Source organism: Phoca vitulina, unplaced genomic scaffold, assembly GCF_004348235.1.
Source record: "Phoca vitulina isolate PV1807 unplaced genomic scaffold, GSC_HSeal_1.0 scaffold5, whole genome shotgun sequence".
NCBI classification, from domain to species: Eukaryota; Metazoa; Chordata; class Mammalia; order Carnivora; family Phocidae; genus Phoca; species Phoca vitulina.
Genome location: NW_022589708.1, coordinates 51,957,088 through 51,984,825, shown reverse-complemented (window position 1 = coordinate 51,984,825; position 27,738 = coordinate 51,957,088). Strand labels below are relative to the sequence as shown.

At 37.0% G+C, this 27,738-nt stretch overlaps 1 protein-coding gene across 6 annotated transcripts in view; it reads left to right on the top strand.

Moving 5' to 3' along the window:
* Positions 1-27,738, top strand: part of VWA8 (von Willebrand factor A domain containing 8) — a 348,163-nt gene that overhangs the window by 179,462 nt on the left and 140,963 nt on the right. For all 6 annotated transcript variants that reach the window (XM_032402933.1, XM_032402932.1, XM_032402934.1 and 3 more), the window contains 3 exons: positions 22,326-22,401; positions 24,425-24,560; positions 27,129-27,248. In XM_032402933.1, the coding sequence (XP_032258824.1) occupies positions 22,326-22,401; positions 24,425-24,560; positions 27,129-27,248 (332 nt within the window). The remainder of the gene's footprint in view (positions 1-22,325; positions 22,402-24,424; positions 24,561-27,128; positions 27,249-27,738) is intronic.

Here is a 27,738-nt window from a genome sequence, read left to right as displayed (position 1 = left end):
ACTATACCTTGGCTAATTGAATTTAAATAAAAAATAATTTTTAAATATTATTTACAATAGCATAAAAATATGAAATACTTAGGAATAAATTTAACAAAATATGTGCGAATTTTAATTTGCTAATTTTAATAGAGCATAGCAAGGCCAACCCAACTCCATAACTTGTATAGGTCACTTACATAGTTTCAGAAAATTTCTAGTCTATTTCCTCAACTTCTCATGATTCTTCTTTGTATGAATGATGCCTTATGTAAACCTAAATATTTCAACTCCCCCCCCCCCCTTTTTTTTTTAGGAATTTACTATGTCAAGATTATAGGACTAGGTGTTTTAGAAGATACAGAAAGAAACAAGAAACATAATTTCTGTCTTTAAGGAGCTATAATACTGTTCTTGTTTATAATTATTTCAATATTTTATGTTCCCCTGACTCTGAAAAACTGACTTTTTCCCTTCACCTTTAAGCTTTAAAACCAGTTTTTCTACCTAATGGACAAAGTTTGAGGAAAATAATGAAAGAATCAAACTCATTGACTAGTTTGCTAGTTCTCACCTGAATAACTTTTGTTTATAACATCACAGTTCTAGTTTTTGAACCACAAGGCACATGGAAAGACTCATTGTTGACATTTTAAGTATGATACAGTGAGCATTGCAGTTGTTCATTCTTAGGAGAATTTGAGCTATTTTATTTTGGCTGCATTGTGTTTAGTTTCTACCATATAGTGGTGCCCTTAAAAATATGTAATTACTTGAAACTTTTAATTAGTGTATATTCTGATGTCACTTAAGCATGTAATGTCAATTTAGAGCAAAAACAAATGAATTTAAATTTTAGATTTTAAAATCGTCAAGCAAAAAACCAATTTCTCTTAAAGATGACATCAGAGATTGAAATTAGCTTACAAATTTATGCCCCAGAAAAAATGAAGTACTTTATGTGAGAGTCCCTTTGTATGATGGGGCAGTTTTTCCATTTGTATATATGCAACACCAAAATATTTTTAAAGAAGGATGTATTAGGCTGAATTGCATCAATCAATTCTGTTTGTAAATTATGGAAGTTACTTAGCACAATCAGAAAAAAAGGCAAAGAAATAAAACAGGTACTTAGTAATTATTTCTGGGTGTATGTCTCTGTCACACTGATTGTAAACAGGCCTTTTGCTTATAATTCATTGATATAGGAAGTTTTGGTAAGTCTTATTTTTCTAGGAATTATTCCTTATAATTATTGGTATAGAGTTTATAATATCATATGATATTTTACTGACCTTAGGCTCAGTCATGATATCTTCATTTTTATTCCTGGTATTGGTTATTTGCCTTCTCTCTCTTTTATTCATGATAATTTTTGCCAGGAGGTTATCAACATTATTGGTCTGTTCAAGCAACCAACTTTTGGCTTTTGTGTATTTCTTTTCTATTCACTAATTTCTGATTTTGTCTTTATTATACCCTTCCTTTTATTTTCTTTAGGTTTAATGTGCTTTTCTTTTTTAAACTTTTTTATATGAATGCTTAAATAATTGATTTTCAATCTTTTTTTTTTTTTTTTTTAAAGATTTTATTTATTTATTTATTAGAGAGCGAGCGAGAGAGAAACAGCATGAGAGAGGAGAGGGTCAGAGGGAGAAGCAGGCTCCCCACTGAGCCGGGAGCCCGATGTGGGACTCGATCCCAGGACCCTGGGATCATGACCTGAGCCGAAGGCAGTCGCTTAACCAACTGAGCCACCCAGGCGCCCTCAATCTTTAATTTATATATGTGTTTAAGACTTTGTCTTTGGGTTTTCCTTTGGGTCTCAGTTCTTTCATCTCTGATTAAGAAAAGTAGACAAGGTCATTTCTAGTATCTTTTAGCTCTGTATTCTAGTATCTTTAAATAGGCAAGAAGAAGATGGTATTCAAGGTGCTTTAGAAAGTTTAGAAGATTAGAGAGAGATACCACGCCTTACTTTCCGCCTACAGTGTCTTTTATACCAACCTTTTGTCTTAAGGTAACAAAAGATCCATAAATAGTAAAGAATTATGTGCTGCTTATTTATGTTCTGTGGTAATTTTGACATTGACCACATAAATATATAGCTGTGTTATCTATGAAAAAACTTTCTAAATTCAAAATGTAATAAGTTTCAAAGCCTAATATTTGTATTATTTTTGTTTAAAGCACCCCATTGCTACATTATTGATTGATGGTATATTACAAATAAAATATCTACTCATTTTAACACAGACCCAGGTATCTCTATTTGGCAATATTTGATTATATGAAGTTGGAAGTAAAAACTCTGTTTCTATTTAAAATATATAATATTAAAGGATCTTCATTAATTAAACTTTATTTCAATGTGGGGAGTTTTTTCATTATATACAACTTTAGGGCTATATTTGCCATAAAATTTAAGGTCATAAAATTGTTTTAAGAAAAACATATGTTTTAAAAGACCTAAAAGCAGCAGTCCAAAAAAATGTTCCAGACTTCTCTGATCTATGGGTGACCTACTTAACGTCTTTACTTTGTTTATTTTAGATTCCCTTTTGTGGATTTATGATGTCACCATCTAAATAATCAGTCACATTCAGTTTAGTTTATGGATGTCATTCCAACAAAATTAGTTATGGGCCACTCAACACATTCTCTTGATAAGTAAAACCATCACCAAACATACATGAATAAAACATAACAACCAGTATATTTTTTAAGTGTTACTGTCTTATATTTTAATGATCAGATCTCATAAAAATGAGCAAGCTGGGCAATTTAATTTGTTTTTTAGTTAAAATCAAGATGTTGTCCTTTGTATGATTTAGGTAATTTAAAAGATTAATGGATATAATTACTTTTATGGTATGTATTACAAACAGAAGAGACTACATGCCTCATATTTGTGAAGTACATCTATTTATTTGTTTTTCTACAATGTTATGTTACTTTGATGTTAAAGAGGACACTTGATATGTCGCCTTCTGTAGCTGTATTTCCTCTGTGGATAAAAGTACATTTCTATATTAAGAATTATCGTAGGGCTTTGAAATACTTAAATTTACCAGGTTTTTTTTTTTTTCATTTGCTCCCCTTCATATATGAAGATGACAGCACAGATCCAATCATTAGCATGACCCATATGCTCTTGGTTGATTATTTTTCTAATAGTGATGCCCATTGTGAATATAGAGTTCCCAGGTTCCCTATATAGTCCATACTTTCTCTTTAGTGGGATTTTCCTCATGTCTGTTCAGCTTATTCCAGACTAGACCATTCTATGTCCTACTCACAAGTTTTGAGTTTATATCCATGCCTGTCTTTATTCCTCCATCTAAAATGCACTCTGTTTCTCTTCTAATCCTTCAAGATTTGGTGCATTTTTACCTCTACATGGAACCTTTTCTGATTTGTCATTCTGAGTGTAACTTTTCCCTCCTCTGAAACTGCATAGGACTGAAATTGTACCATTGCAAAAGAAAGAATACGGGTTTTAGGGGCGCCTGGATGGCTCAGTCGTTAAGCGTCTGCCTTTGGCTCAGGTCATGATCCCAGGGTCCTGGGATTGAGCCCCACATCAGGCTCCCTGCTCCGAGGGAAGCCTGCTTCTCCCTCTCCCACTCCCCCTGCTTGTGTTCCCTCTCCCGCTGTGTCTCTCTCTGTCAAATAAATAAATAAATAATCTTTAAAAAAAAAAAAAGAAAGAAAGAAAGAAAGAATATGGGTTTTAGAGATCAAGTCCTGTCTTTGCCATTAACTTTTTGGCAGCTTTGAACTCCTTGAGTCCTAATTTCCTCACTTATCAAATTGAAATAATAATACCTGGCAGGATGGTTATGAAAATTAAATGAGAGAATGTGTGGAAAGGACCAATCAGTGTCTGACATATTTTAGGCACTTAAATACTTAGGCAGACTAATAAATATTAGTTTCTTACCACATACCCCACTTTCTTATCTCACTCTGATTTGCATTATATTTAATTTCTACATTTCATTTGCATCCCCTCCACTTGCCCCAGTTATGCCTCCTCATCTAAATAGGGAACTTTTTGAAGGCAAGAGTCTGGTTTATTCATTATGTATTAGTTCATTTATCTAATTTGTATTTATTAGATTCCTGTTGTTTGTCAGTGGCTTTTAAGACATGATGACTTATAGATGATGATACCGATCTTGACCTAGAGGAGCTTGCTTGCTCATTAGTGGGTGACACTACAACATTTACAATACAATGCCGTAACTGAGCTATGAAAGAAGCATGTGCAGGTTCTGTGGGAACGTTGGGGAGAGGTGCCCAACTCTGAGTATATGCAGGTAATATGGTGAAGGTGTCTGGAGAAGGTGGCACTCAAACGGAGTGTTCAGGGATCGGCAGGAGTTTTCTAAGTATGGAACAGAGAACAGGGCATTGTGGTTATTGGAAACATATGATCTAAAAACCAGGAAGTGAGAGGCAGCTTGGTATAACGTGGGCTGTATGTGCATAGAGGCAAGGGTTGTTGCCAAGAGGAGGATACGGGCACAGCATAATTCAACATACAAGACTTTCCTCAGGCTGAAGAACACTGAATGTGACAGTCTAAATTTAGAAATTCACAAAGTCCCAGAGGGAAAATAGATGTATTGACAGAAAATAGAAAAACTAAAAGCTTCTCTAAGTCTCATAGAAAAAGTTAGTATTGAGCCATCAGGACATCCTTAGCACTGATAAGAGCATTAGAGGACTGGAGACACACCACACGCAGCTGCTACACAAAACCTCTGAGATACTCCTGTCTCCTCTTACCCACGATGAATTTGAAAAAGCTATTTTAAAACCAATTTTATCAGCCATTGGACAGTAGTTTTCCTGCTAAGAATGCCTTCTGCTGCCTCTTTCACTAAAGGAATTATGCCAGTCCCTCCAGCCTTTCCACATAGATCTTCAGGTTTGTCATAATTTTTTTTTACTCCTTTCCGGATGGTCTTCAAATCCATTTAAATGTCCATATTATTTTTGTTTCTTTAACAAACATGTACACAGCAGCTACTATGAACTTTTCTAAGCTGTTTTCAAATTGTAGCTCATTACTGCTCACTACAACTCTCTCAGATCAGTACTGTTCCCCTCTCTGTTTTGCAGGTGAGGACACTGAGGCACAGAAAAGTTAAATAACTTGGCTGAGGTTACAGAGCAGGCTTCTTACAACCTGGCGTCAGCCCTGTGCTCTAGCCACTGTACCATGTTGCTTCTTGACTTTGTTGTGTTGACTGAATTGTATTTTCATGATGATAGAACTTTAGTCAATTCGTGGGGCACCTGGGTGGCTCAGTCAGTTAAGGGTCCGACTCTTGGTTTCTGCTCAGGTCATGATCTCAGGGTTGTGAAATCGAGCCCTGCGTCAGGCTCTGCACTTGGTGCAGAGTCTGCTTGAGCCTCTCTCTCCCTCTCCCTCTGCCCTGCACTTTGTCTCTCTCTCTCAAATAAATATTAAAAAAAAAAAAAAAAAGAACTTTAGTCAATTCCTCACTAAAGTACCAGCCTTATGGTAAGACTGTCAGTCAAACAAGTCTTACTTTCTAGACTTCAGTCCCTGTATAATATCTTAATTTTTTAAATTCTAGCATCATATTTCTAATCCTTGCTCAGCTTGACCTGAAGGTCTTTTCATATTTTTCCATTTTTCAATAGTAAGTTAATCTTATAAAATTTCGTTTTCTGTTTTCTTGACCATTTTTCCTGATTATTAAACTTACTTTGCCTCCCCTGAGGTATATCATCAGCTGTCACCCAGAGAATTCATAAGAACATAAACCAAATGTTTATGTTCTTGTGGCCTTTTTATGTGATGTCCCTTCCAGACTGATGCCGCTTCAGCTCTCTCGGTGCTCCAGCCACAGGTTGAGGGTTATAGAGGTCGCTGAGTCAGAGCTCACACAGACCCCTGAATCTAGAAGTACCAGCCACCAGCATGCTATGGGCTGTTTTGGAAGAGAAGACTGGAAACAAGGAAGATGTCACAAGCTAAACAAGCTTGAGAACCACCGATGCCCTGTGCATTTTGTCTTAGTTTGCTATATTCCTTGCCATTAGAGAACAGCCACATTCCTTTCAAGTGTTATGTACTTTTTTTAGATTGTGAAAAACTTTAAAAATCCAAAAAATGTAAATAGAACTATATAACACATACCCAAATTTATCACTGAGATTTAACAACTGTTAATATTTTTCTCAAATTTGATTCTACTCTTCCTTTTACAGAAATAAAATGCTGTAATTATAGCTCAAGTCCCCTTCAATCACCACCCCAGTCTCATCTCTCCTTCTTCAAGTTAGTCACTAATGCCAATTTAATTTATAACCTTCTAATCCTTTGTGGGTTTTTTTTTTAACTTGTAAGACATATTTCTGTTAAGAGAATTATTTTCTCTCACTGACTTCCATTATAAAATTAGGGTTACTCTGATGGGGGAAGGATTAAAAAAGGTTTCAGTCCTTAGTTGTCACAAAAATAAAAATAAACTCAAGTTTACAGTGGTTTCCATATCAGAATATCTGAACAGGCTTAACATCATATCCTAACCACTTATATCTGCTCTCCTCTCTCTCTCAGCCTCTCTAGTGAGCATGGGTGGTCCGTTGCTCATAGCGCCCTTAGGTGAGCAGAGAGAGTGAAGAAGTATCTTGGGCCAGTGCCCTCTACTTCTCAGCAGTCTTTGTATTTATTAAAATCTAAAATGCTTCATAAAGTGCTGCTCCTTATAAGTGAGGCAGATATTGCTGTTAAGCCAGACTCTTCAGACGATGGCAGCAGTGACAACAGACAAGGGTGGCATGAGGTGCTTAGATTAAGTAAGTACATTTGCATCTTAATAGGATTTGCTCAGTTCACAACTCCATTAAGTACTTTCTGTTAACTGCGATGTAGCTGTAGTATTTTGTAACAGGAAGAATTCAGGACAATGCTAGAAAATCTAAGAATTGTTTCTACCTTCTTACATCATTCATTCATTCAAACAGTCAACAAATGTCTAGGATGGGGATTCTAGAAACAAAGCCCGAGACGGAAATGTTTGTATAAGTAATATTAGAGGGAGTGCTTTGAGGTAAAACTTGCAGGGAAGCCAAGGAGTTAGGATGCAGCGGTGGAAAGAGATGGTTTTAGTTGAAGTCTCGACTCAGCCTCCTCACAGAGAGCTCTGGAGTATGAATGACACTACCCAGTTATCCGATTTGGAAGCAAGAGGGCCAGCCTTTTTTGCCCCCATACCAGTAAGTCATTGGTTATGGGCTGCCCCCTAGGAGAGGATAAGGGGGAACCTGTGACCTCCCAGGCATTTCTGGGCAGAGTAGCTCCCCAGCGGTGGAGGGCAGTTCTTTGGAGAAGGGTACAGCTATGAGCTTTCAGAAATCATTGCTGGGGCGCCTGGGTGGCTCAGTCGTTAAGCGTCTGCCTTCGGCTCAGGTCGTGATCCCAGGGTCCTGGGATCGAGCCCCGCATCGGGCTCCCTGCTCCGCGGGAAGCCTGCTTCTCCCTCTCCCACTCCCCCTGCTTGTGTTCCTTCTCTCGCTGTGTCTCTCTCTGTCAAATAAATAAATAAAATCTTTAAAAAAAAAAAAAAAAGAAAGAAAGAAATCATTGCTGCAGTAGCTGGGGGCTAGGTGCATTTGGTGGTAAAGGAGATCTGTGTAGGGCACCAACAGCATATACTACGGGAAACCTCTACTGAAGGGCAGTGCGGTCTCTAGCATTGTTCTAGGCCTTGAAAAATACAGCAGTGAACAAGACAGACACGGTCATTGCTGTCATGAAGCTTTGTTTCTGGTGGTGTTGAGGAAATATTCAATAAATAAATAATACAATAAACAGGGAAGTATCAATGCTATAATGGAAATTATGTGACAGTGTTTTAAAGGCTAATGTGATAAGGAGAAAATGGGTAAGTTTGGCAGCAATGACCCTCTTCGTAATTGTGGTGGGATTTGCAGCAAGACATCCTAGCATTTCAGTAGCTTTGTGCGTTCTGGAGACTCGGTGGATGAATTGACCCAATGCAAGATGCATCCATAAAAGATTACAGGTGACAGTGACTAGAGAGAGGGCGGTGAGAACTTAGGCTAGTGATAAGTTGGAATAAGACTCTAGCCAACAGCCTAAGGTACCGGGCCTAGCTAGGGTCAGAGCCAGGGGAATAGGATTAGAGGGAATTAGGGTACTGTGGGGGAATATTGGTGTGATAATCAGAAAATGGAGGGCACAGAGGCAGAAGTATATGTTACTTGTTATGAATCCCCAAATATGAGATTTACAACCTCTTTAAGCAAGACCAGTGAGTCATGTATGTCATTCCCTGATTAATAGGAAATCAGGAACAGAGTAGGGTGAGCCTGCAGCCAAGTGAAACTGAATAAAGGGATAGGACTACGAGTTTTGCACACCCTACCAACAAAGGTGTCTTTTATATTATATACACACACATGTTCTGAATGTAAGGGTTTTTTAACCAGCTCTCAGTGGCAGTTGTATATAATTGAATATCATTTTCCACCAAGGACTCCAATTCTGCTTGTGTATTAGTTGAACAGTGTTACTAATACTTTTTACTGGTTTCTGGTCATCACTGGTTAGATCAGTAATGCTACAGTCAACCCTATTAATATGTTTTAAGATACGGCTTTCAGGAACGCCCTGTGTCAAAAATAAAAATCATAAACCATTTATTATAAAACTGAGCTAAAAGGAAATGGAAGTCTCACATTTTTAAAAAACATTTATTTGAGAGAGAGAGAACACGAGTGGGAGGGGCAGATGGAGAGAGAGAGAGAAAATCTCAAGCAGACTCCACACTGACCATGGAGCCCAACGCGGGGCTCGATTTCATGACCATGAGATTACGACCTGAGCCAAAGCTAAGAGTCAGATGCTCAACTGATTGCACCACCCAAGTGCCCTGGAAGTCTCAAATTTTTAAAAGAAAGCATGAGTTTGGGTAATCTTTGAGCCCAAATTGTATCAGAGAGTTATTATAAGGATTAAATGACATATGTCACATGTAACTAGGACAGCGCCTGGTATGTGGTAGGGAGCCAGTTAAAATTAAATCCCCTCTCTCTATATAAGTCTGTATTATCTTCTATCCATATATAGGTGAGTGCCACATCTTCTGCCCCTTCTTTTCTTGGCTTTAGATCTGCATTTTTCTTTTAAAAATATCCACATAGGTATCTCTGGGGCATTTCAAATCCAAAATAGCCATCTCTTCCTACCAACTTTTCTTTTGTCAATGTCCTCCAGCTCCCTTTCTACCTGGTTCGTGGCAGGTATCAGTAAAGCAGTGTTAAATACATGATTGGTAAAGGGAAGATGCTTCCTCTCTGCACTTACGGAATCCTGTATCCAGTCACCTGGCCTGTAAACTGTGTACCTTTTATCTTTCCCTGTCCTTCATCTTGACAGCTGATCATTATGAAATCATGTCTTCATTTTTTAAGGTCTCCTAAACATCTTCCTCTTTTCCTTTCCCATGGTCACTGGCAGTGCCTGGACTATTGCATTAGTTTCTTTTCCAGAGTTGTAATCAAGTCCTTTCAATTCCACCCTTGTAATAGATGTAGTATCTCCCTCCCTCCTCCTCTGGGCCATAATTCCATTCCTCATCTTTTCTTGCCTAGATTATTGCGGTAGTACCCTGGCTAAGAACTCAGCCTCCAGTCTATCTTTCTCATGCTTCATTGTTGTTCCAGTCAATAAATTTGATCACTTACTGTCTTGCTCAGAACCCTCTGATGACTCCCACTGCCAACAGCATCCAGGAGGTCACAATTCGTTGATGTGTGTTCAGTGATTGTCAGAGATATGCCCCATAACAAATATTTTAAAAATTAAAAAAGCATTTAATTTGATCCTTCAAGGTAAAAGTCATGCTTTAACAGTAAAGTAGAAAATAACTACTTAAAAAAATAATCTTTGGGGCATCTGGGTGGCTTAGTCGGTTAAATGTCTGACTCTTGATTTCAGCTCAGGTCATGTTCCCAGGGTCATGAGATGGAGCCCCACTTCGGGCTGTGGGCTAAGTGTGGAGCCTGCTTGGGATTCTCTCTCTGCCTCTCCTTCCCCTGCTTTCTCTCTCTCTAAAAACAAAACAAAACCAAAAAAAAAAAAAACTTCTCTGCAGAGAGCATTTTTAAATTGGGTGTTTATAACTGTTTGAATGGTTAGACTTTTTTGTTGCTGAAAGTAATATTTCACCCTGTGATATTGTGATAGAATAAGAAATATATGTTTGGTCTTCATTCCCATTCCTGGCACAGGAGCTTCTAAAACCCTTGTCCTGAGGGGCGCCTGGGTGGCTCAGTTGTTGAGTGTCTGCCTTTGGCTCGGGTCGTGATCCCAGGGTCCTGGGATCAAGCCCCACGTGAGGCTCCCTGCTCCAAGGGAAGCCTGCTTCTCCCTCTCCCACTCTCCCTGCTTGTGTTCCCTCTCTTGCTGTGTCTGTCTCTGTCAAATAAATAAATAAAATCTTAAAAAAAAACAAAATAAAAAACCCTTGTCCTGAGTAATAAGGGTATCTTTCTGTTAAAACATTGATCTTCCTCTCCAATTTTAAGACCCTTGTAATCTCAGGAGTGAGATGCCTCTTCTTGTATGCAAATAAGGTAACTCTAGGGCTCCTGAATAGCTCCTGGGGGCTGGTTGCCTGAGGAACCAACCCTGTTGATTAGAGGGTTGGAACTTTCAGGTGCAAGAAGGTGATTGCCTATTGCTGAAAATCTCATTGAGTTTCTAAAAAGCCTAATGCATCCATTGTAGACTCGACTGTAGACTCAACTCATTGGAGTTAACAATACATCCCTACCTCTACTCCTGACACTTAGCCAGTCTGTCTAAGGAAAGGAGAGCCATCTTTTTAATCATCATAGGGCAGGAGCCACTTTGGCTTGTGTGGAAGGCCTGGGGGCACTAGCATTAGCAATGTTAGTGAACACATTGACCGTGCTGGGAGGGTGGTGTGCCTAGAGAGGGCATGGAACCTCTATGCACATTCCCCTTTTCCCCCATAACTTGCCTTATGTATCTCTACCATCTGGCTATTCCTAAATTGTATCCTTTCTAATAAATCAGGAGTAGTAAGTACAGTGCCTTCCTGGGTTCTGTGAGCTGTTCTAGCAAATTATGGAACCCAAGGAGGGGGTCCTGGCAACCCCTGACTTATAGCTGTTCTGTCAGAAGTATAGAAGGCCTGGGACTTGCAATTGGTGTCTGAAGTGTGGGCGCAGTCTCATAAAACTGAGCCCTTGACCAGTGGGGTCTGTGCCAGCTCCATCCCATAGTTAGTAGCTGAATTGAATTACTTTGTAGACACCCAGTTGGTGTCTGCAGAGAATTAGAGAATTGTTGGGTATGGAAAACCCACACATGTGGTGTCAGAAGTGCTGAAATGTAGAAAGAGATCATATATTCCTGAAGTGTCTCACCTACACACTAAAACAGTTTGAAATACAATTTCCTAAATGTTTAAAAATCTTATAAATGAAGAGTTGCCGTGAGTTTTGAACCCATTTGTTCAAAATATAAAATGTGGCATTGATTAGTTTGCAGAGCCATTGATAGATGTCAGGAGAGATGGAAAGTCCTGAGCCTGATTGTAACAAAATCCTTTGTATGTCTGATAAATGAGAATGAAAGATGCATGTTGTGCTATAGGGGTGCAGTCAGGGTTGCCCTTCTGTCTGGATCTCCATGTCTTTGTGAGTGCTTTTTCGGCTATAATAGCCATTAACAGCTCTCAAAATAAACTGAATTTAGGACTAGACCTTTACATCACACAGATACTAAAGTGTATCAATCACATTGTTCTCCCGAAAATATCCTTCTTTAATTTTTAATGAGAACAAAGGCTTTTTGTATTCTTAACAAATAAAAAAACCTAAAAGCATTTTTAAGATACTGTTTTTCATCTTAGCTCAGTTTTTGTTCCTATTTTTGTATATTTTAGAGTGTACCTTCTCAGAAAAAAACTTTTATTGGTAGTATATTTAGAGCCACTGACCTAGAACAGTCTCTGCTATTGTGCATGTCATTCATTATCACAATTAAATGTTCCCACCTCTGTCTCCCCTGCTGATCGGTGAGGTCTCCCTAAGGGCAAGGACGTGTCTTTGAACTGCCTCCTTCCAACATGATGTCTGGAACGTGGTGGATGTTTGATAAATATTTGTTAAACAAATAAATGCAATGTCTCCTCCTTCCCATCCATCTTTGAGACATCCAGTTAGAGTCCTCTCTCTGAAATGAACAGGTGATTGTTCCTTCATTTCCATGAAATGAAAATGAGACTCTTGAGCATGACATTTAAGAAAACTGAACACTCTGGCTCACCTCACCTGGCCAGCTCTACTCCCCTCCATGCAACTATATTCTAGACATGCTCAGTGTTCCCCCAAATTTCTCTTGTATCTCTGAACTTCTACATGTTTGTCTGTTCCTCTGCTTGGAAGCATTTTCTACCCATACCTGCCAGTTAAAATAATATTTAATCATCAAGACTCTGTTCTCTTTAGTCAGAATTAATTGCCTTCTCCTCTGTGTTCCCCCTGAACTTTGTCTTAATTTCTATTATTGCCCTTCTCACCGTCTGACATGAATTATATTTGTTTTATATCTCTCTATCATGTGTGCTTCTTGAGAACAGAATCTCTGATCTTTTATAATGTATCATAGCTAATAATCTGCCTTCCATGGTGGAAGTATGTCATACTTAATACACTCATGCATTCATTCATTCTTTGAGCAAACATTTATTGCATGCCTAGAAAGAAGGTCTAAGGCACGGTGATAGGCACTAGATATACAGATGATCCTCCCTTGTGTGTAGATGGTGTGCCTTGTCCTCACAGTCAAGGACAGTTGTATGAGCGACTAAAAAGTTCTTAAGTGTAAAGTACTTTCTATCAAACAATTAGTTCAACCGGGAGGAGAGAAGTGAGAAACAAGTAATGCTTCAAAGCGGAGGCAACATTTGAGCTGAGCCTTTAAGGGATGGCCTGAATAGTTTGCCAGGCAAAGTGAGGAGAAGGGAAGAAAAACTTTTCAGAAAAAATAGACACAATTTGCACAGTGCTTAAGAAACTACCAATAATTCATTACAGCCTTAGAGGGTGTGACTGAAATCGTTGAGTGGAATGCATCCATTTCAACAAACGTTATGGAACCTCTCTTGTATGCTGGTCACTCCTCTAGCTTGAGTGATTACATCAGGAACAAAAGAGTTAAAAACCCCAGCCTTTATGTTTATATTCTAGTTGCTGGTGCGAGAGAGACATAGACAGAGTGAGAACAAGATAATTAAAATGCGTGATACATCAGGTGGTAAGTGCCATGGGGAAAAATAAAGCAGAGGAGGGAGCTGGACTAGGGCTTACAGTTGTTAATAGGCTGACCAGGGAAGGCCTCACTGAGAAGCTGACATTTGAGTACTACCGATGGACAGTAGCCTGTTTCTTATCTTTTGCCTCTTACAAACAGGCCTTTTAGTTTTGTAAGTTTCATCTATGATCAGTGCTTTTTTCCTTTTTTGGTGTGGTTTTAGAGATCTCCTGACTAACCTTAAATAAACAGCAATAACCCCTAAACTCAAATGAGAGAACAGGACAAATGAACGACAGCCTCCTATTCATCCTGTAAGAGTAGAAGAGATTGTCCAGCAGGTGAAAGAGCTTTTCAAGTCCCAACGTGACATAAGCTGGTGGAATGCCCACCGGCACGAGTCAGAAAGTGCTGTGACAGCCTTTGCGGCATCATTTTGGAGGCCCTCCACAGTGATTAGCCTGACAGAGTTCATAAAGCAGTGGAAACATGATGGCCATTTATAACCGCTCATTTATTTAAATTTGGACTCAAGAAATAAGATAGATACCAGAAGAGCAGAAGTGGCCAGAGGCTGAACTGGCTCTGCAGTGTCAGCTGTCTTTAGCTCAGCCTAGATTCCTGCAGGTATTGGCTCAGCTCCTCGTTGCTGTTTCTCTGATGGTGACCATTTTTGTATTGAAACAACTGGGTATGTTATGGAATAGCATTCAAAATCCCCATCAAATTTTAAGATAAAACATAAGATGACAAAGAAGTGTGCTTAGAGCTCTGCTCCTATCCTCTGACCTCTAAGTCGTTGGACGTATTTGTTTCTTCTCAGCCATTAAAATGACACTAGAGGGGATCCTGGGTGGTGCAGTTTGTTGAGCATCCGACTCTTGGTTTTGGCTCAGGTCATGATCTCAGGTTGTGAGATAGAGGCCCACATTGGGCTCCACGCTCAGCGTAGAGTCTGCTTGAGACTCTCCCTCTCCCCTTTCTGCTTGTGCTCTCTCTCTCTAAAATAATAAATAAGTAAATCTTTAAAAAATAACAATAAAATGGAGATGCCTGGGTGGCTTAGTTGGTTAAGCATCTGCCTTTGGCTCAGGTCCTGATCCCAGGGTCCTGGGATCAAGCCCTGCATCAGGCTCCCTGCTCATTGGGGAGTCTGCTTCTCCCTCTGCCCCTCTTCCCATTTGTACATGTGTGCCCTCTCTCTCTCTCTCAAATAAATAAAATCTTTAAAAAAATAAAGTAAGTGCTATATGTTGACTAATTGAACATAATAATAAAAAATAAGTAAATAAAATAAAATGACACTGGAAAATGGCTGAGACTGAAATGAACTCTTTAACTTTTGCTTCTAAAAGCAATATAGCTTATAACACCCAGTGCTCATCTCCACACACTACATCAAAAACTAATGAGGTATTATATGTTGGCTAATTGAACATAATAAAAAAAATAAAAGCAAGTAACTTATAAATAAATAAATACGATATATCTTGTTTTTCTTATGATGCAGTAGTGTCTTCCCTTAAGAAAAATCTATCATAAAAACTTAATAAAGTAGGTATATTACAGAAAACTTAAACATGGGTTTCCTTTAAGAGTTCTCCAAATACAGTGCTTATTTCCATACTATTTTCTACTTGACCCTGAGTATTTGAAGTGTGATAAATTTAACACTGAGCATTGTGATTTTTTCAATTTGATGAACAGTCAGAAATGAGGATAAAATAATTCAAGATTATAGTATACTGGATAATATGATATATACAAAATGCAACTTACATAGTCAGTTTTAGGCAACAAGTATTACACAGAAAATGTATTTCGGGTTATTAACCAGAAGACATGTGCCAAGCCAGTGTCACGGAGGGCTGGTGGACTTAAGTCTTCTGAAGAACTTCAATAGCAGCAGGCTATTTCTCATTTGTCTTAGAGATCAAAAATAGGTATTTCAATTTTATTCTGAATTGCCTCTGGTAAAATATCTTTCGATATTTAATCTCTTGCAAGGTCTAGTTCATACTATACCAAAGATGGTACATTATTAGTATGGTGAGTTAAGTTCACTTAAATATATTATGAGTTTAAGTTCATCAGGGGAAGGAATTTCTACCTGTTTTGTTCACAGATACTTGTCCAACATCTGAAATGATGCCCATTAGTAAATGTTCAATACATACTTATTGAGTGAAAGATTAGGTTTCCTGATATGGAAAGGTATTCACTTACTAATTTTGGACTCTATTACACTTTTATGTTATTACCCAATTACTGAGGCTTTTAAGAAATATAAATTACTTGTTACTATATTTTCTGATAAAGATTTATCGAGTGGACACTGTGTTCCCCAGCCTTACAATCTACTTTCATCTGTGTGTGTATCTTTGCCCACTCACTCAGTTTTGCATCTGAATCTGCATTTTGTTCTATTCCTTTTAAAAAACTGATCAGAAAAGGCATTGTTTAATGTCAGGGGAAAAGGGAAATAAGAGACCTGCATAGCTGTTTTTCTTTTTTGGCTGGAAAAGGGGAAACGTAGTTCCCACAAAGAAATTACATCATGTTGAGTTCCTAAAATTTACCAAGCCAGAAAGCCAATTTTCAGAGTAAAGACAAAAGATCCAATCTTTAAGTATATCATTTTAGTAGATTTATTTTTAAAGGCTGGACAGCTCAAAACTTCCAGATTTTGTTAAAAGATTTGATTATCAGCATGGCTTTGCGTATCGGAGGAATTTCTTTTTAAAGAAGTGTTAATATAGTGCTAGGAGATGGGAGGAGGGAAGTAGATTTTGAAAATGAAGCATATTTTGAAATGTTTAGCTTCCATTGGATGACTGCTTTGCTGTCGCTGTTTTCTACCTGCTGTTCCCAGTGAGAACCTACCCCTGAAGGGCGAAGTGTTGCATCACAGTAGACTTCCTTCCATAAATATTATCCCCCTAATGTCTTCCTTTCTTTTATGGTTTGTTAGGATTTTTTGCATCTGGACACATTAGTGATGAGTGATTGACTGCTAAATAAACTGTTTGTCCTCCCAAACAGCTATTTTAAGAGCTGGAGTCTTTTCAGTCCCTTTGGCAGAAATAATATTTTGCTTATCTTATTAAAAGGACTTTTCCTTCAAAGCACATATAATAATACTATTTCTCTCTCCACTTTGAGCTTCCTTGCTTTTTACTCTACTGTGTTCCTCATATAGTCTATTTTAATTCCCTCTTTAGAAATGAGTAATCCTGGGCTTTGAGAGATTAAGTGATTGACCAATGTTGGAGGACTCAGATTTAGGCCAGTGATAGGTTTTTTGGTGTGTGTTTTTCTAAGATTTTTTTTATTTATGTATTTGAGAGGAGAAAGAGAGGGAGCAGAAACAGGGGGAGCGGCAGGCAGAGGGAGAGGGAGAAGCAGGCTCCCCTTGGAGCAAGGAGCCCAAAGCAGGGCTCCAATCCCAGGACCCTGGGATCATGACCTGAGCCGAAGGCAGACGCTTAGCTGACAAAGCCACCCAGGGGCCCCCCAGGGCTGGCTTTTAACAAACACTGCAGTAATCACAGTTATCTGTGTCTTCCTTTTTTTGTATTGTATGGCAGGACTGCTATATTAGTGGCTGTTTCTGTTTGAGGGCCTTGGGAAGTTTCTCTCTCAACGTGGCGAAATATTTTTGCCTTTTATAAACAAGGTTAGGAAAATGGTGTTCAGTACTATTAAGAGAGCCCAGAATATTTGTAAACATTGTTTAAATCTTAAATTTGTTGCCATTAGCTATGTCTAAGTACCACTCTCTGTTTTATTGGTGAAAATTATTATTAGTGTCCCTTACTTTATTTTTTTGATTTTTAAAAAATATTTTATTTATTTATTAGAGAGAGACAGCGAGAGAGGGAACACAAGTAGGAATAGTGGGAGAGGGAGAAGCAGGCTTCCCGCTGAGCAGAGAGCCTGACATGGGTCTCGATCTCAGGACTCTGGGATCATGACCTGAGCCGAAGGCAGCCGCTTAACCAACTGAGCCACCCAGGCGCCCCTTCACTGATTATTTAACATAAGCCTGTGGAGGGGCGCCTGGGTGGCTCAGTCATTAAGCGTCTGCCTTCGGCTCAGGTCATGATCCCAGGGTCCTGGGATCGAGCCCCATCTCTGCTCTGCAGGAAGCCTGCTTCTCCCTCTCCCACTCCCCCTGCTTGTGTTCCCTCTCTCGCTGTCTCTCTCTATCAAATAAATAAATAAAATCTTTAAAAAATAAAATAAAATAAGCCTGTGGAAATGATATTCTTGATGATGCCATGACCTCTTTTTCACTTGAAAATATCTTTCAGCATCATTTACTTTTCAATCAGTGATGTTATGCTTATCTCTTATTGGCAAAAATTACTCTTTATTTCTATTTTCATGATCATCCCTCTTTTAAAAATATTTGGCAAATATTTGTTAAGTGCCTCCTATGTGCCATATTCTCTCTTTCCTTTCTCATGTTTGGCTTATATTAACAAGTAGTCTGTTCCTATAGCCAATTTTATTTAATGAACTGTGAAGTTAGAGATGATTTTTGTTAGCTATTTGAAACTCTTAGGTGTCTTCTTTCTTCCTTCACTCTTACGTTTAACTACTATTGTTTTCCTGAAAGAAAGCTAACCATAACCAATTTAAACATAACGTACTAAAATATCATTTTCAAAATAAACATCACTATTTTGAGATCATTTGCTCCTCAGTAAATTAGCAGATACTAGTTTAATATACCTTTACAAGCAACATTTCAAGAACAGATTGGGCTTGCTTTCCAGAGGACAATTTTCTTTTTCCTTATTTTGTCAAAAACCTGGTCTTTATACAGCCTAATTACTTTTATTGCATCTGGAATGATTTTAAATTACTATCAAAACATTAATAACTCTAATTTAAAAAGAAAAAACTTAAAAAAAGAGTTAAAAGAAGAATAGAGTTTAGCACCGTATTTCTTTGAGTAACCCCTTTATCTACACAGGTGTTAATTGATAGACAGCTTTAGTCTGCAAGATAGTGAGAGGTGAGAACATTTATGTCAGCAATTAGCTGAAAATTCTAATTAATTCAAACATTATGGATAACAGTTATATACTGGAAAGCCATATTTTTATTAAACTTAGGCTAAGGAAATGTGATTTGGGTGTGTTTTAAATTTCCTTCTCCCCAATATTGTTGAAATTATTGACTCTATTTAAACTTTTATGAGCTTATATTTCAAAGCTGTTCTTGAGAGGAACAAATCATAATAGAATTAAAATTGTAGCAAATAATTCTTTTAGGGTTATTGCCTATTTGTGTGGAGAACTAATATCTTTTGATCCAAGATGCTCCTCAATACAGAGCAATGATTTTAATCAATTTTTCTGAAAAGGAATCATTATATTGGCTTTAAGAGTAAGTTCAGGGGCACCTGGGTGGCTCATTCGTTAAGCATCTGCCTTCAGCTCAAGTCATGGTCCCAGGGTCCTGGGATCGAGCCCCGCATCAGGCTCCCTCCTAGGCGGGAAACCTGCTTCTCCCTCTCCCACTCTCCCTGCTTGTGTCCCTCCCTCGCTGTGTCTCTCTCTGTCAAATAAATAAATAAAATCTTGAAAAAAAAAAAAAGAGTAAGTTCATATGCTACTTGTGACAATAATGATTACCTCATCACTTAACTAAGTTGAAGTTTATAATATTGTAAGTTACCTTGAAAAACAAGCTTTTTTCTTGTTGTATTAAGTACTATGCAGAAGATAATAGGTTATTTTCCCCTCTTACATAACCAGTGAAACTTACTGTCATATAAGCCAAACAATTTTTCTAGTTGCATGTTATTTTACGTATTTTACTAACCTTTGCTTTTCCTTTGATGTATAGGATGGAGGATCAATAAAAAGAACAGAACAAAACCACTTTTTTCCTATAAATTCCTCTTTCTCACAGACTATTCCACGGAAAGGCATGCTTTCCCTTTGTATTCATTCTCATTTGCAGTCCTTTTTGGAAATCATCTGATTTGTGCATATTCCATCAAACTATGGTGTTTATTTCTAGCACAAAAGTCTTTTGATAAATCTAATTTGGCATGTTGTATCCTATCTGAATTCAAGTGTTATAGAACAATTATATTTGCCTTTTTAAAATTCGAATTCAGCTTGAATTTCCTTCCCACTGACAATGATATATGAGTTCCTTTTTCCATTTTGGTGCTGGAAGGTGTCATGTTGCCCATTAAATATGTGACAAATGAGGTGAGAAATTCACTATATTGCTATAAAAATCTGTGTGAACACATCTCTTTCTCTTCCTCACCCACCCCCCGCTTCTGTATTGCTAGAATATTAATAGCGAATTGAAGTGAAATTGGTTAAACTGTTCTTATTTGTTTAAAACTCTAAAAATTAACTTTTTGGTAAAAGATAGCATAAAGTATGTCCTACAGGACACTTATAAGACCCAGGAATATGGAAAATGGGTATATGACTAGATATCATTACATTGCAAAAGAAACATTCTATTCCTACTAAAAGGTGACAGGTACCAATGAAGTGTCACAATATGTTTTCACTTTTCTTAACATCTTCAAGGCTTTATTTCAAACACACGTTAATTTGAATTTTAGCCAATATGAAAGCATTATATGAAATTCTTTGTAAAGTATAGTGCTTGGGCTATAGGAAGCAGTAGATCACAGGACAGACATCAGACCCATAAGGGCCAGAATCCTGAGAGTGGGAGCTTGGAATAGAGGTCAAGAAGAGCAATAGGCCAGACCTCCAGGGAATTCACTGAAGAAGTCAGTTGCCATTTAGTCAAATTTTGACTAAAAATTGCCATTTAGTCAAATCACCTTTCAAGCTAGGTGCAAAGAAGTTGGGTAGTCTAGAAATTGTAAATGTCGATAATTGTATTGCAATATACCTGCTCAAGCCCTGGTAAATGAGGACTCTGATGGAGGAGTTACTCATAACAGTAAGTCTAAATTCAACTCAGTTGGAGTCCATGATGGACATAAACCATGTCTTCGGTAGTCCCTTGACTAGTCAACCCCAAGTGTACTTCTCGACATGACTGTACTTTCTAATAATGCACTTATAAATTAATAAAAAAAGATTCCTTACATCTAGAAGAGTCAGCCTTAATCTAACGCAACATTTACTAAAGCAGGTTCTATATTCCAGATTCTCTGTTACCAAAGGAGGGGGGGTTGGTCCATGATCTAATAAATTTGGAAATCCACATACTGTATGTTATGCTATAAGCTACAGTGTTGATTTTTAACTTTTAGGATTTTTGTCATTTTGTTCATGCATTCATTTATTCAATGAATATTTACTAAATACATCCTCTGAGCCAGACATCCATTAGATGCTGGGAACAGGAGGAGGGACAGATAGATGTGGTCCACAGTCTTAAATCTTATAGTCTTGTGTAGAAAGATATTAAAAGATATAAAAAGTAATTACAATACAGTGTGTTAGGGGTGGAATAGCAGAGATCCAGGGCCCAAAGGGAATATACAATAGGGTCACCTAACCTGATCTTTCAAGGAGGGGATTGCTAGGAAGCACCAGCTACACTAAAAACCTGAAGATCAAGTGGAAATTAGACAGGCAAGAACTTCTAGTCACAACAAAAGCAAGAATGAGATCATCAAATAGCCAAAGCTGACGTGTACTTACACTCTTTCTCTCCACCATACACTGTGCCAGCTACTTTCCTGGTGTTCCAAGCCTCCTGGGGGGTTTTATTACTTACCCAAGATCAGATGGCTAATAAGTGACAAGAACTAGAATTTCAGTCCTGATTGGTCGGACTATAAAATCTTCTTTCCACTACCTCACCACTGTCTCTCAAGGCAGTTGACTGATTTTGATTAAATTTGTTTTGCTAAAGCAAAAACTCACTTGAATGATGTCTCAAGTTTGCTTTATTTGTGATTGTCATATGGTATTTGTTGGGTTTTTTTAAGAGATATACATTTTACAACTTTAATAGGTTGTGATAAATGTTAGCATTTAGGGAGAAGTTTCAGAAGCATATTATAGCACTAAGGTCTGAGGTTCACATTCCAAGTTTCACACATTGTAGCTACTCAAAAGAACACAACTATAACTCTACTTATTACTTGAATAAGTGATAGGGTAGTTTGAAAAGACAACTTCGAATTCTTAGAAAGAAAGATGCTACTCACATTTTTAAAGTAATTTAATTCACTGTGTGACATCATCAGGATGGCCATAGGATTTTTTATTTTAAAGATGGAGTGTATGTAGAAGATGAAAATATAAAATTGGTCCCCTTGAACATGTCTAGACCTACTTATCACCTGCAGCTTCTGTACACATTTTTGGCAAAAATATTCTTAGGTGATATGAACTTCATATCTCATCATGTAAGGAAGTCATAGCTCACTATTAATAATTCATATATCCTGATCTAAAGGAAGGTCTGGCACATACTAACAAAGAGATTTAAGAAAACGAAAAGGATTGCCTTAATCCTAACAGAAATGTTCAAAAAATCTATGGTTCTGGAAGGGAGGTGGCTTTTGCACACACTGATGGCAGTTTGGGCCACAATGTGTAATTCACAGAATTGCCTTAATTGGCCACATGAGCACATCAGTCATCACCAAACTCGCCATCAAAATTCTTTCCAAATAATATAAATATTATTTCTTCAATGCAAATATATATTTTTAATCTCTCCTCTTCATCCTCAGAAGGTCATTTTGAGGAGTGAAGTGGTCACAAGGGAAATTCCTAGAAGGATAAAGAGAAGTAAAGAACATGAATAATCTGTAAACCTGGATGAATTCCCAAACCCTTGTAATTTATATTTGCACCTACAAAATACTGTCACTGGATGGAATTTCATTTGTTATTATTCATTTTGGAGAAAAGCGGGATGGTGAACAAAAACTTAAAAAGAAGTCCTCCCGTGCTATATTTTTATTCATGTCATTGTATTTTCTTACTTACTATAAAATGTTTTGGTTTCACTTTAGGGACACCACAGTACAAACCCTTACTCTTCAGCCTTCTGTTCAAGATGGACTAATTGTGTATGAAGACTCACCTTTGGTTAGTAATCCAACTATATGAATATTCTCGACTGTATTTTTCTGAATGATAGTTGTATTTCAGCCTTTGAGGGGGGATTTGTAAATCTCCCATAGATTCTGATTGATTTCAGTCTTAACTGGAAAACATTCATATGTCATTTGGGGAGTGCACATTTAAATACAAATAATTGAGAAAATGTTTTCTTATTCTGTTCTCTCTTTGGAGTGATTTAGGGAATGATAGAAATCCTCTAATGATTTCTTTATCATTCCAGAATTTTTTTTAAAAAATTTGCTGTTTTAAAAATATGTACAGTTTAAAATTAGATAATGCTTCTGGAATTTTTTTAAATGATTTTAATGAATAAAATATTAGTCCCGGGTTTTGGGTAGCTGGAAAGACCCCTTCTTCACCTTCTCACATAAGACCCAAAGAAATGCTGGCATGTCCCTCTGTGTGGATAGTTCCTTTGTATCAATGGCACAAACAGGCCAACATGAGAACCTCTGTGGTCCGGAGATTTTCGAAGTGATTGAAGTCTTTAGAATCCCCTTCCTGAATTCTCCCAGGTTGGACCTCACTTCCCCTGAACATAGATGTGAAGGCTGAAGTTGGATTATTGTTAGAAAGCTATACATTTTCTCCCTCCTTTTATTTTTACCCTAAAATTAAAAAGAAAAACCCTTAACTAGCCTTTTTTTTAGAATATGAATAAAATATTTGTGGTAGAAGGAATCATCTATTTCTCAATCTGTATTTCTTTAAAATTATTTGCCAAAACTATATAATGAGAAAATTTTATTATATGGTTTATTTTATGTTACGAGAAATTTCTTACTATTTAAAAATTAAGCTTTGGGTTTACATTTAAATTCATTGAACATTCCCCCTATCTACCCTCTTAAAATGTTTTTAAGAGTCTAGGTTTTACCTTTCTCTTCATAATGTCACCATTTACTCAGACACCTAAGACCTAGGGCTCTTTCCTATTTTTCCTTTCCCTACTTCCCATCTAACCAGTTGCCAAGACTATAGATTATACCTCCAAAAAACTCTTCAGATCAGTTTAATGCCTTTTATTTCCACTTTTCCATGTCTCCTCTAAAATCAGGTCCCCCAACCCACTTTTTTACCAAATTATTAGAGTAATTCCCTTTTAGTCCATTTGCATATTGCTGCCAGATAGAACGTCCTAAAGTGTAGCTCCAAGCTTCATTCCGATCATGCCTGAACTCATAAATCTTTATGAATTTATTATTTAATGAGATAAAGTACATATTTCTCAGTCTGGCAATCAAGTTTTTAGTAGCAGAGACCTGATCTACCCTTTCAGACCGTGTTCTCTCTTTTCTTACATTTAATCTCTGCTTCAGCGAAGGTAGACTACTCATACTCACTCCTTCCTCAGTATGCCCCAGGATTTCTTGAGTTTGACCATTGATTCCCTTTATCTTGAATACACCTCACCATCCATTCTGATCTATTAAAATCCTACATTCTTTTAGAGCCATAACAAATGCAGTGGTCTAATACCCACTTTTGATTGTGATGTCTCAATCTTCTTAACTCCCATGGCACTTTAATTTCTGTATTTGTTATACTTGTTTTAAATCTCCCCTACTCTGGGGTGTGAAATGCGGACATCACCAACATAGGAATAATTATGATGCTAGGGCGCCTGGGTGGCTCAGTTGGGTAAGCGACTGCCTTCAGCTCAGGTCATGATCCTGGAGTCCCGGGATTGAGTCCCTCATTGGGCTCCCTGCTCAGTGGGGAGTCGGCAAAAAAAAAAAAAAAAAATTATGATGCTAAAGGGAAATAAAGTGATTACTGCAGAGTTAACAGTTTAGTAACAATGTGAAGCTTTTGGTGGAGATTTGTAAATTTTGTTTCCAGCTCTGCTACACACTTTTTTTGTGATAGTATATCCATAACTTAAATAAAACTAGCTACTATTATAAACCCAAAGCAATGAGTGATAAAAATTTTAAAACATTTGCATTCATTTTGTTTGTTTATGATAAATATTCTGTCTTTAAAGGTTAAAGCAGTAAAGTTGGGTCATGTTCTGGTGGTAGATGAGGCAGACAAAGCCCCAACAAATGTCACCTGTATTTTAAAAACTCTAGTAGAAAATGGAGAAATGATTCTAGCAGATGGAAGACGCATTGTTGCAAGTGAGTATAAAAAAGCTTTCATTATATGCAAATTTCACATCTTTGGTATCAAATCCCACACTTAGCTGACTACTTATCTGCAAGTAACAAGCATAAGTTCACTATAACTGAAGTTGTCTGTATTGACAGTCATTTATAAAAGTCAATACATCTGAATCTGTCTTTGTCTGTTTCACATTTTTATCGCCAGAGAGCACCTTTGAAAATTTCCATAGTAGTTTTAAGACAAATCAGCTTTATATTTTTCTACTCTGAGAATACCAACTATAATCCTCATTATACTCATTTCTCCATTATTTTATGCAATTTATTTTCTTTTGTTGTTAACTGGATTTTTTAAAAGCTCTAGTGTGTTTCTATGACTTATAATATTAAAATTAATTTATTATTACTCAATAATTAGAAAAAATTGCCAGGGATTTTATATATATATTTACACACACACACACACACACACACACACACACACACACACACACCCCTATCCTTGTTTTGGACTCTCTTCTTCTTTTTATTTATTTATTTAAAATTTTTTTTCTTGTTGTTAGGAAAACTGTAGATTGATGAGTCTCATCAGTCTGTTTTACCTAAAGACAAATTGTCTGATGTAACATGAGAATATTTTCTAGTTTCTAATTTAATTTTTTTGTGTGATGAAAAGACTTGAACATCTGTAACTAGCTATTGAAAATATATATAGCCAATAGCAGGGTAACCAAACAAATTGAGACTAATAACTAAAATCTTCAATATTCAAAGAGAATATGTAAAGAAAACCCCATTAAAAATGTACAGGTGCATCACCAGAGAGGTTCTTCTTAGACATTATCATTGGAAGATGGCCATTTCCAAGCCTAGGAAACTAGCATAAAATATAAATAATATAAATATAAATAATATAAATAATAAAATATTCCAACATGTCGACTTCACAGTGAATTTATGGGAAAAATGAGAATTTGAGTTAGACAGTCCAAATACTAGAAAAATCATTCAGACTCTCAGGATTAGAATTCTGCCTGCCCTTTTTAGATACATTTTGAGGACAGTGAATGGAAAACAAGAAAGAATTGCTGAAACAAAATTGTAGTTAAAGAGTGATTATCTCTTGGTGACTGTCTACATTTTCTAATACATTTTTGAGGAGTAATCTAAAAGAAAAGGAGTCATTCTAATTTTTAAACTCCAATTTAATTGTACACAACATTTTGAACAGAAGAGCCCCTGAGGCTCTTCTAAACATGGTTTCTTAAAGTATCACTTCTAGGGCTGTGTTTTCCATTTTCTTTCCTTTTTAAGTTTTCATTTTTTATTGTTATTTTAATTAACTAATTAAATTTTGCCTATGAGGCATACCCTTTTATTTACCACGACTAAAATTAACAGGGATCATACATTAAGACTATTTACTGTATTTAGCACATGAATATATGGCATATTTGAAAGATTATATTAAAAAGGATAAGTGTAGGTTCTTACAGACTCATCTCAAATAAAATTTCAGGTGCTTCACAGCTATCTTTTTTAAAAGATGGACAGCCTAAGGCTGGAATTTAAATAAACCCAGATGACAAGTGTTCCTTCTTAAAAAAAAAAAAAAGAAAGAAAAAAGAAAAACAGCAACAACAACAAAAAACACACAAAGTTTTTGCCAACTGTATTATTGTCTAGACTAGCAGTTCTATCTGAAATGTACATCAGCCAGTAGAATGTAATATTCAGTTTCTTTACTACCTTAAACATTTGCACAAAGGAAGCTTCCGTCAACTTGCAGTTACTTATTTTAAGAACCAAGGTAGAATTCTTTAATTGGAAATAAATCGGCATTACACTAATGAGCTGACTAGGTGCTCAAAGGCCTTTATTCTATCTTAAGCTTCAGAGTAGGAAATCTAAAACAGGAATCACTCCTTAGCTGCATAACAGCAGGAAAGTGATGCAGCTACTGATCTCATGAAATCTAAAGGATGTTTGGATTATCCTTTGAGTATCCTTTGGATTATCCTTCATTATGGACTCTTTATCTTTTTTTTTTAAAGGAATAATAACATCTCAAGCCAAGTTTCAATACTGCAAGACAGTATTTGGACAAGTTTGCTTTTTAGATGTACATTGAATTTACATAAAAATACATAAAAATACAAGTCCCTGTAAAATTCAGTATATGCTTTATTAGTATTCTGTTCTTTTTTTTTTTTTAAGATTTTATTTATTTATTTGAGAGAGAGAGAATGAGAGAGAGCATGAGAGGGGAGAGGGTCAGAGAGAGAAGCAGACTCCCCGCTGAGCAAGGAGCCCGACGCGGGACTCGATCCTGGGACTCCAGGATCATGACCTGAGCTGAAGGCAGTCGCTTAACCAACTGAGCCACCCAGGCGCCTGAGTATTCTGTTCTTAAGCAAACTTTCTCAAAGTTTTTTTTCCTGTAACCAAATTGTGACAACCAGATTTTTAGAGTTTTTCATGATTGAACAGCATGACTGCTTATATTATTTTAAAGGCTATAACTTGATATTCTTAAGAATTATTAAATATCAATAAAGACTAAATAGAAATTCTGTTTTTCAGATTCTGCTAATGTTAATGGAAGAGAAAACGTTATTGTGATTCATCCTGATTTTAGAATGATTGTCTTGGCCAACAGACCTGGATTTCCTTTCTTAGGCAATGATTTCTTCGGTACTTTAGGTAAAAACGATAATGAAGAGAATAACAAAAATAATAGCAATAATAATAATAATATTGTCTTAGTAGCAATGCTGAAGTGGCTATCACTGCATGCTACTGTGTACTGTGTCATCATCACAACCACCTCGTGAGAGTATTTGTTATCCCCACTTTCGAGAAGGAGAATATCAGATATTCAGAGGGATCCTTTTTTTCTGGAGTCACTTAGGTACGAGTATTAGAGCTTGACTTCATGTCGAAGTCTCTCTGATTCCAGAGCCTATTTTCTCAAACAATTATACTATACTTTGTTGTTTAGGGCCTCTCAGAATAAAACAAAATAAGGAATGGTTTGTAGTGTTTGGTTTTTGTCACATCCCCGTAACTATGAGGGTTTGAGACCAGCTCTGAGGAGACTGATTCTCATGGATCAGAGAGGCCCTGAGACAAGCTTCATTATCAGGAGCCTTTTAGAAGGACTTCTCTATAGCAAGGAGGTAATTCTGGATAC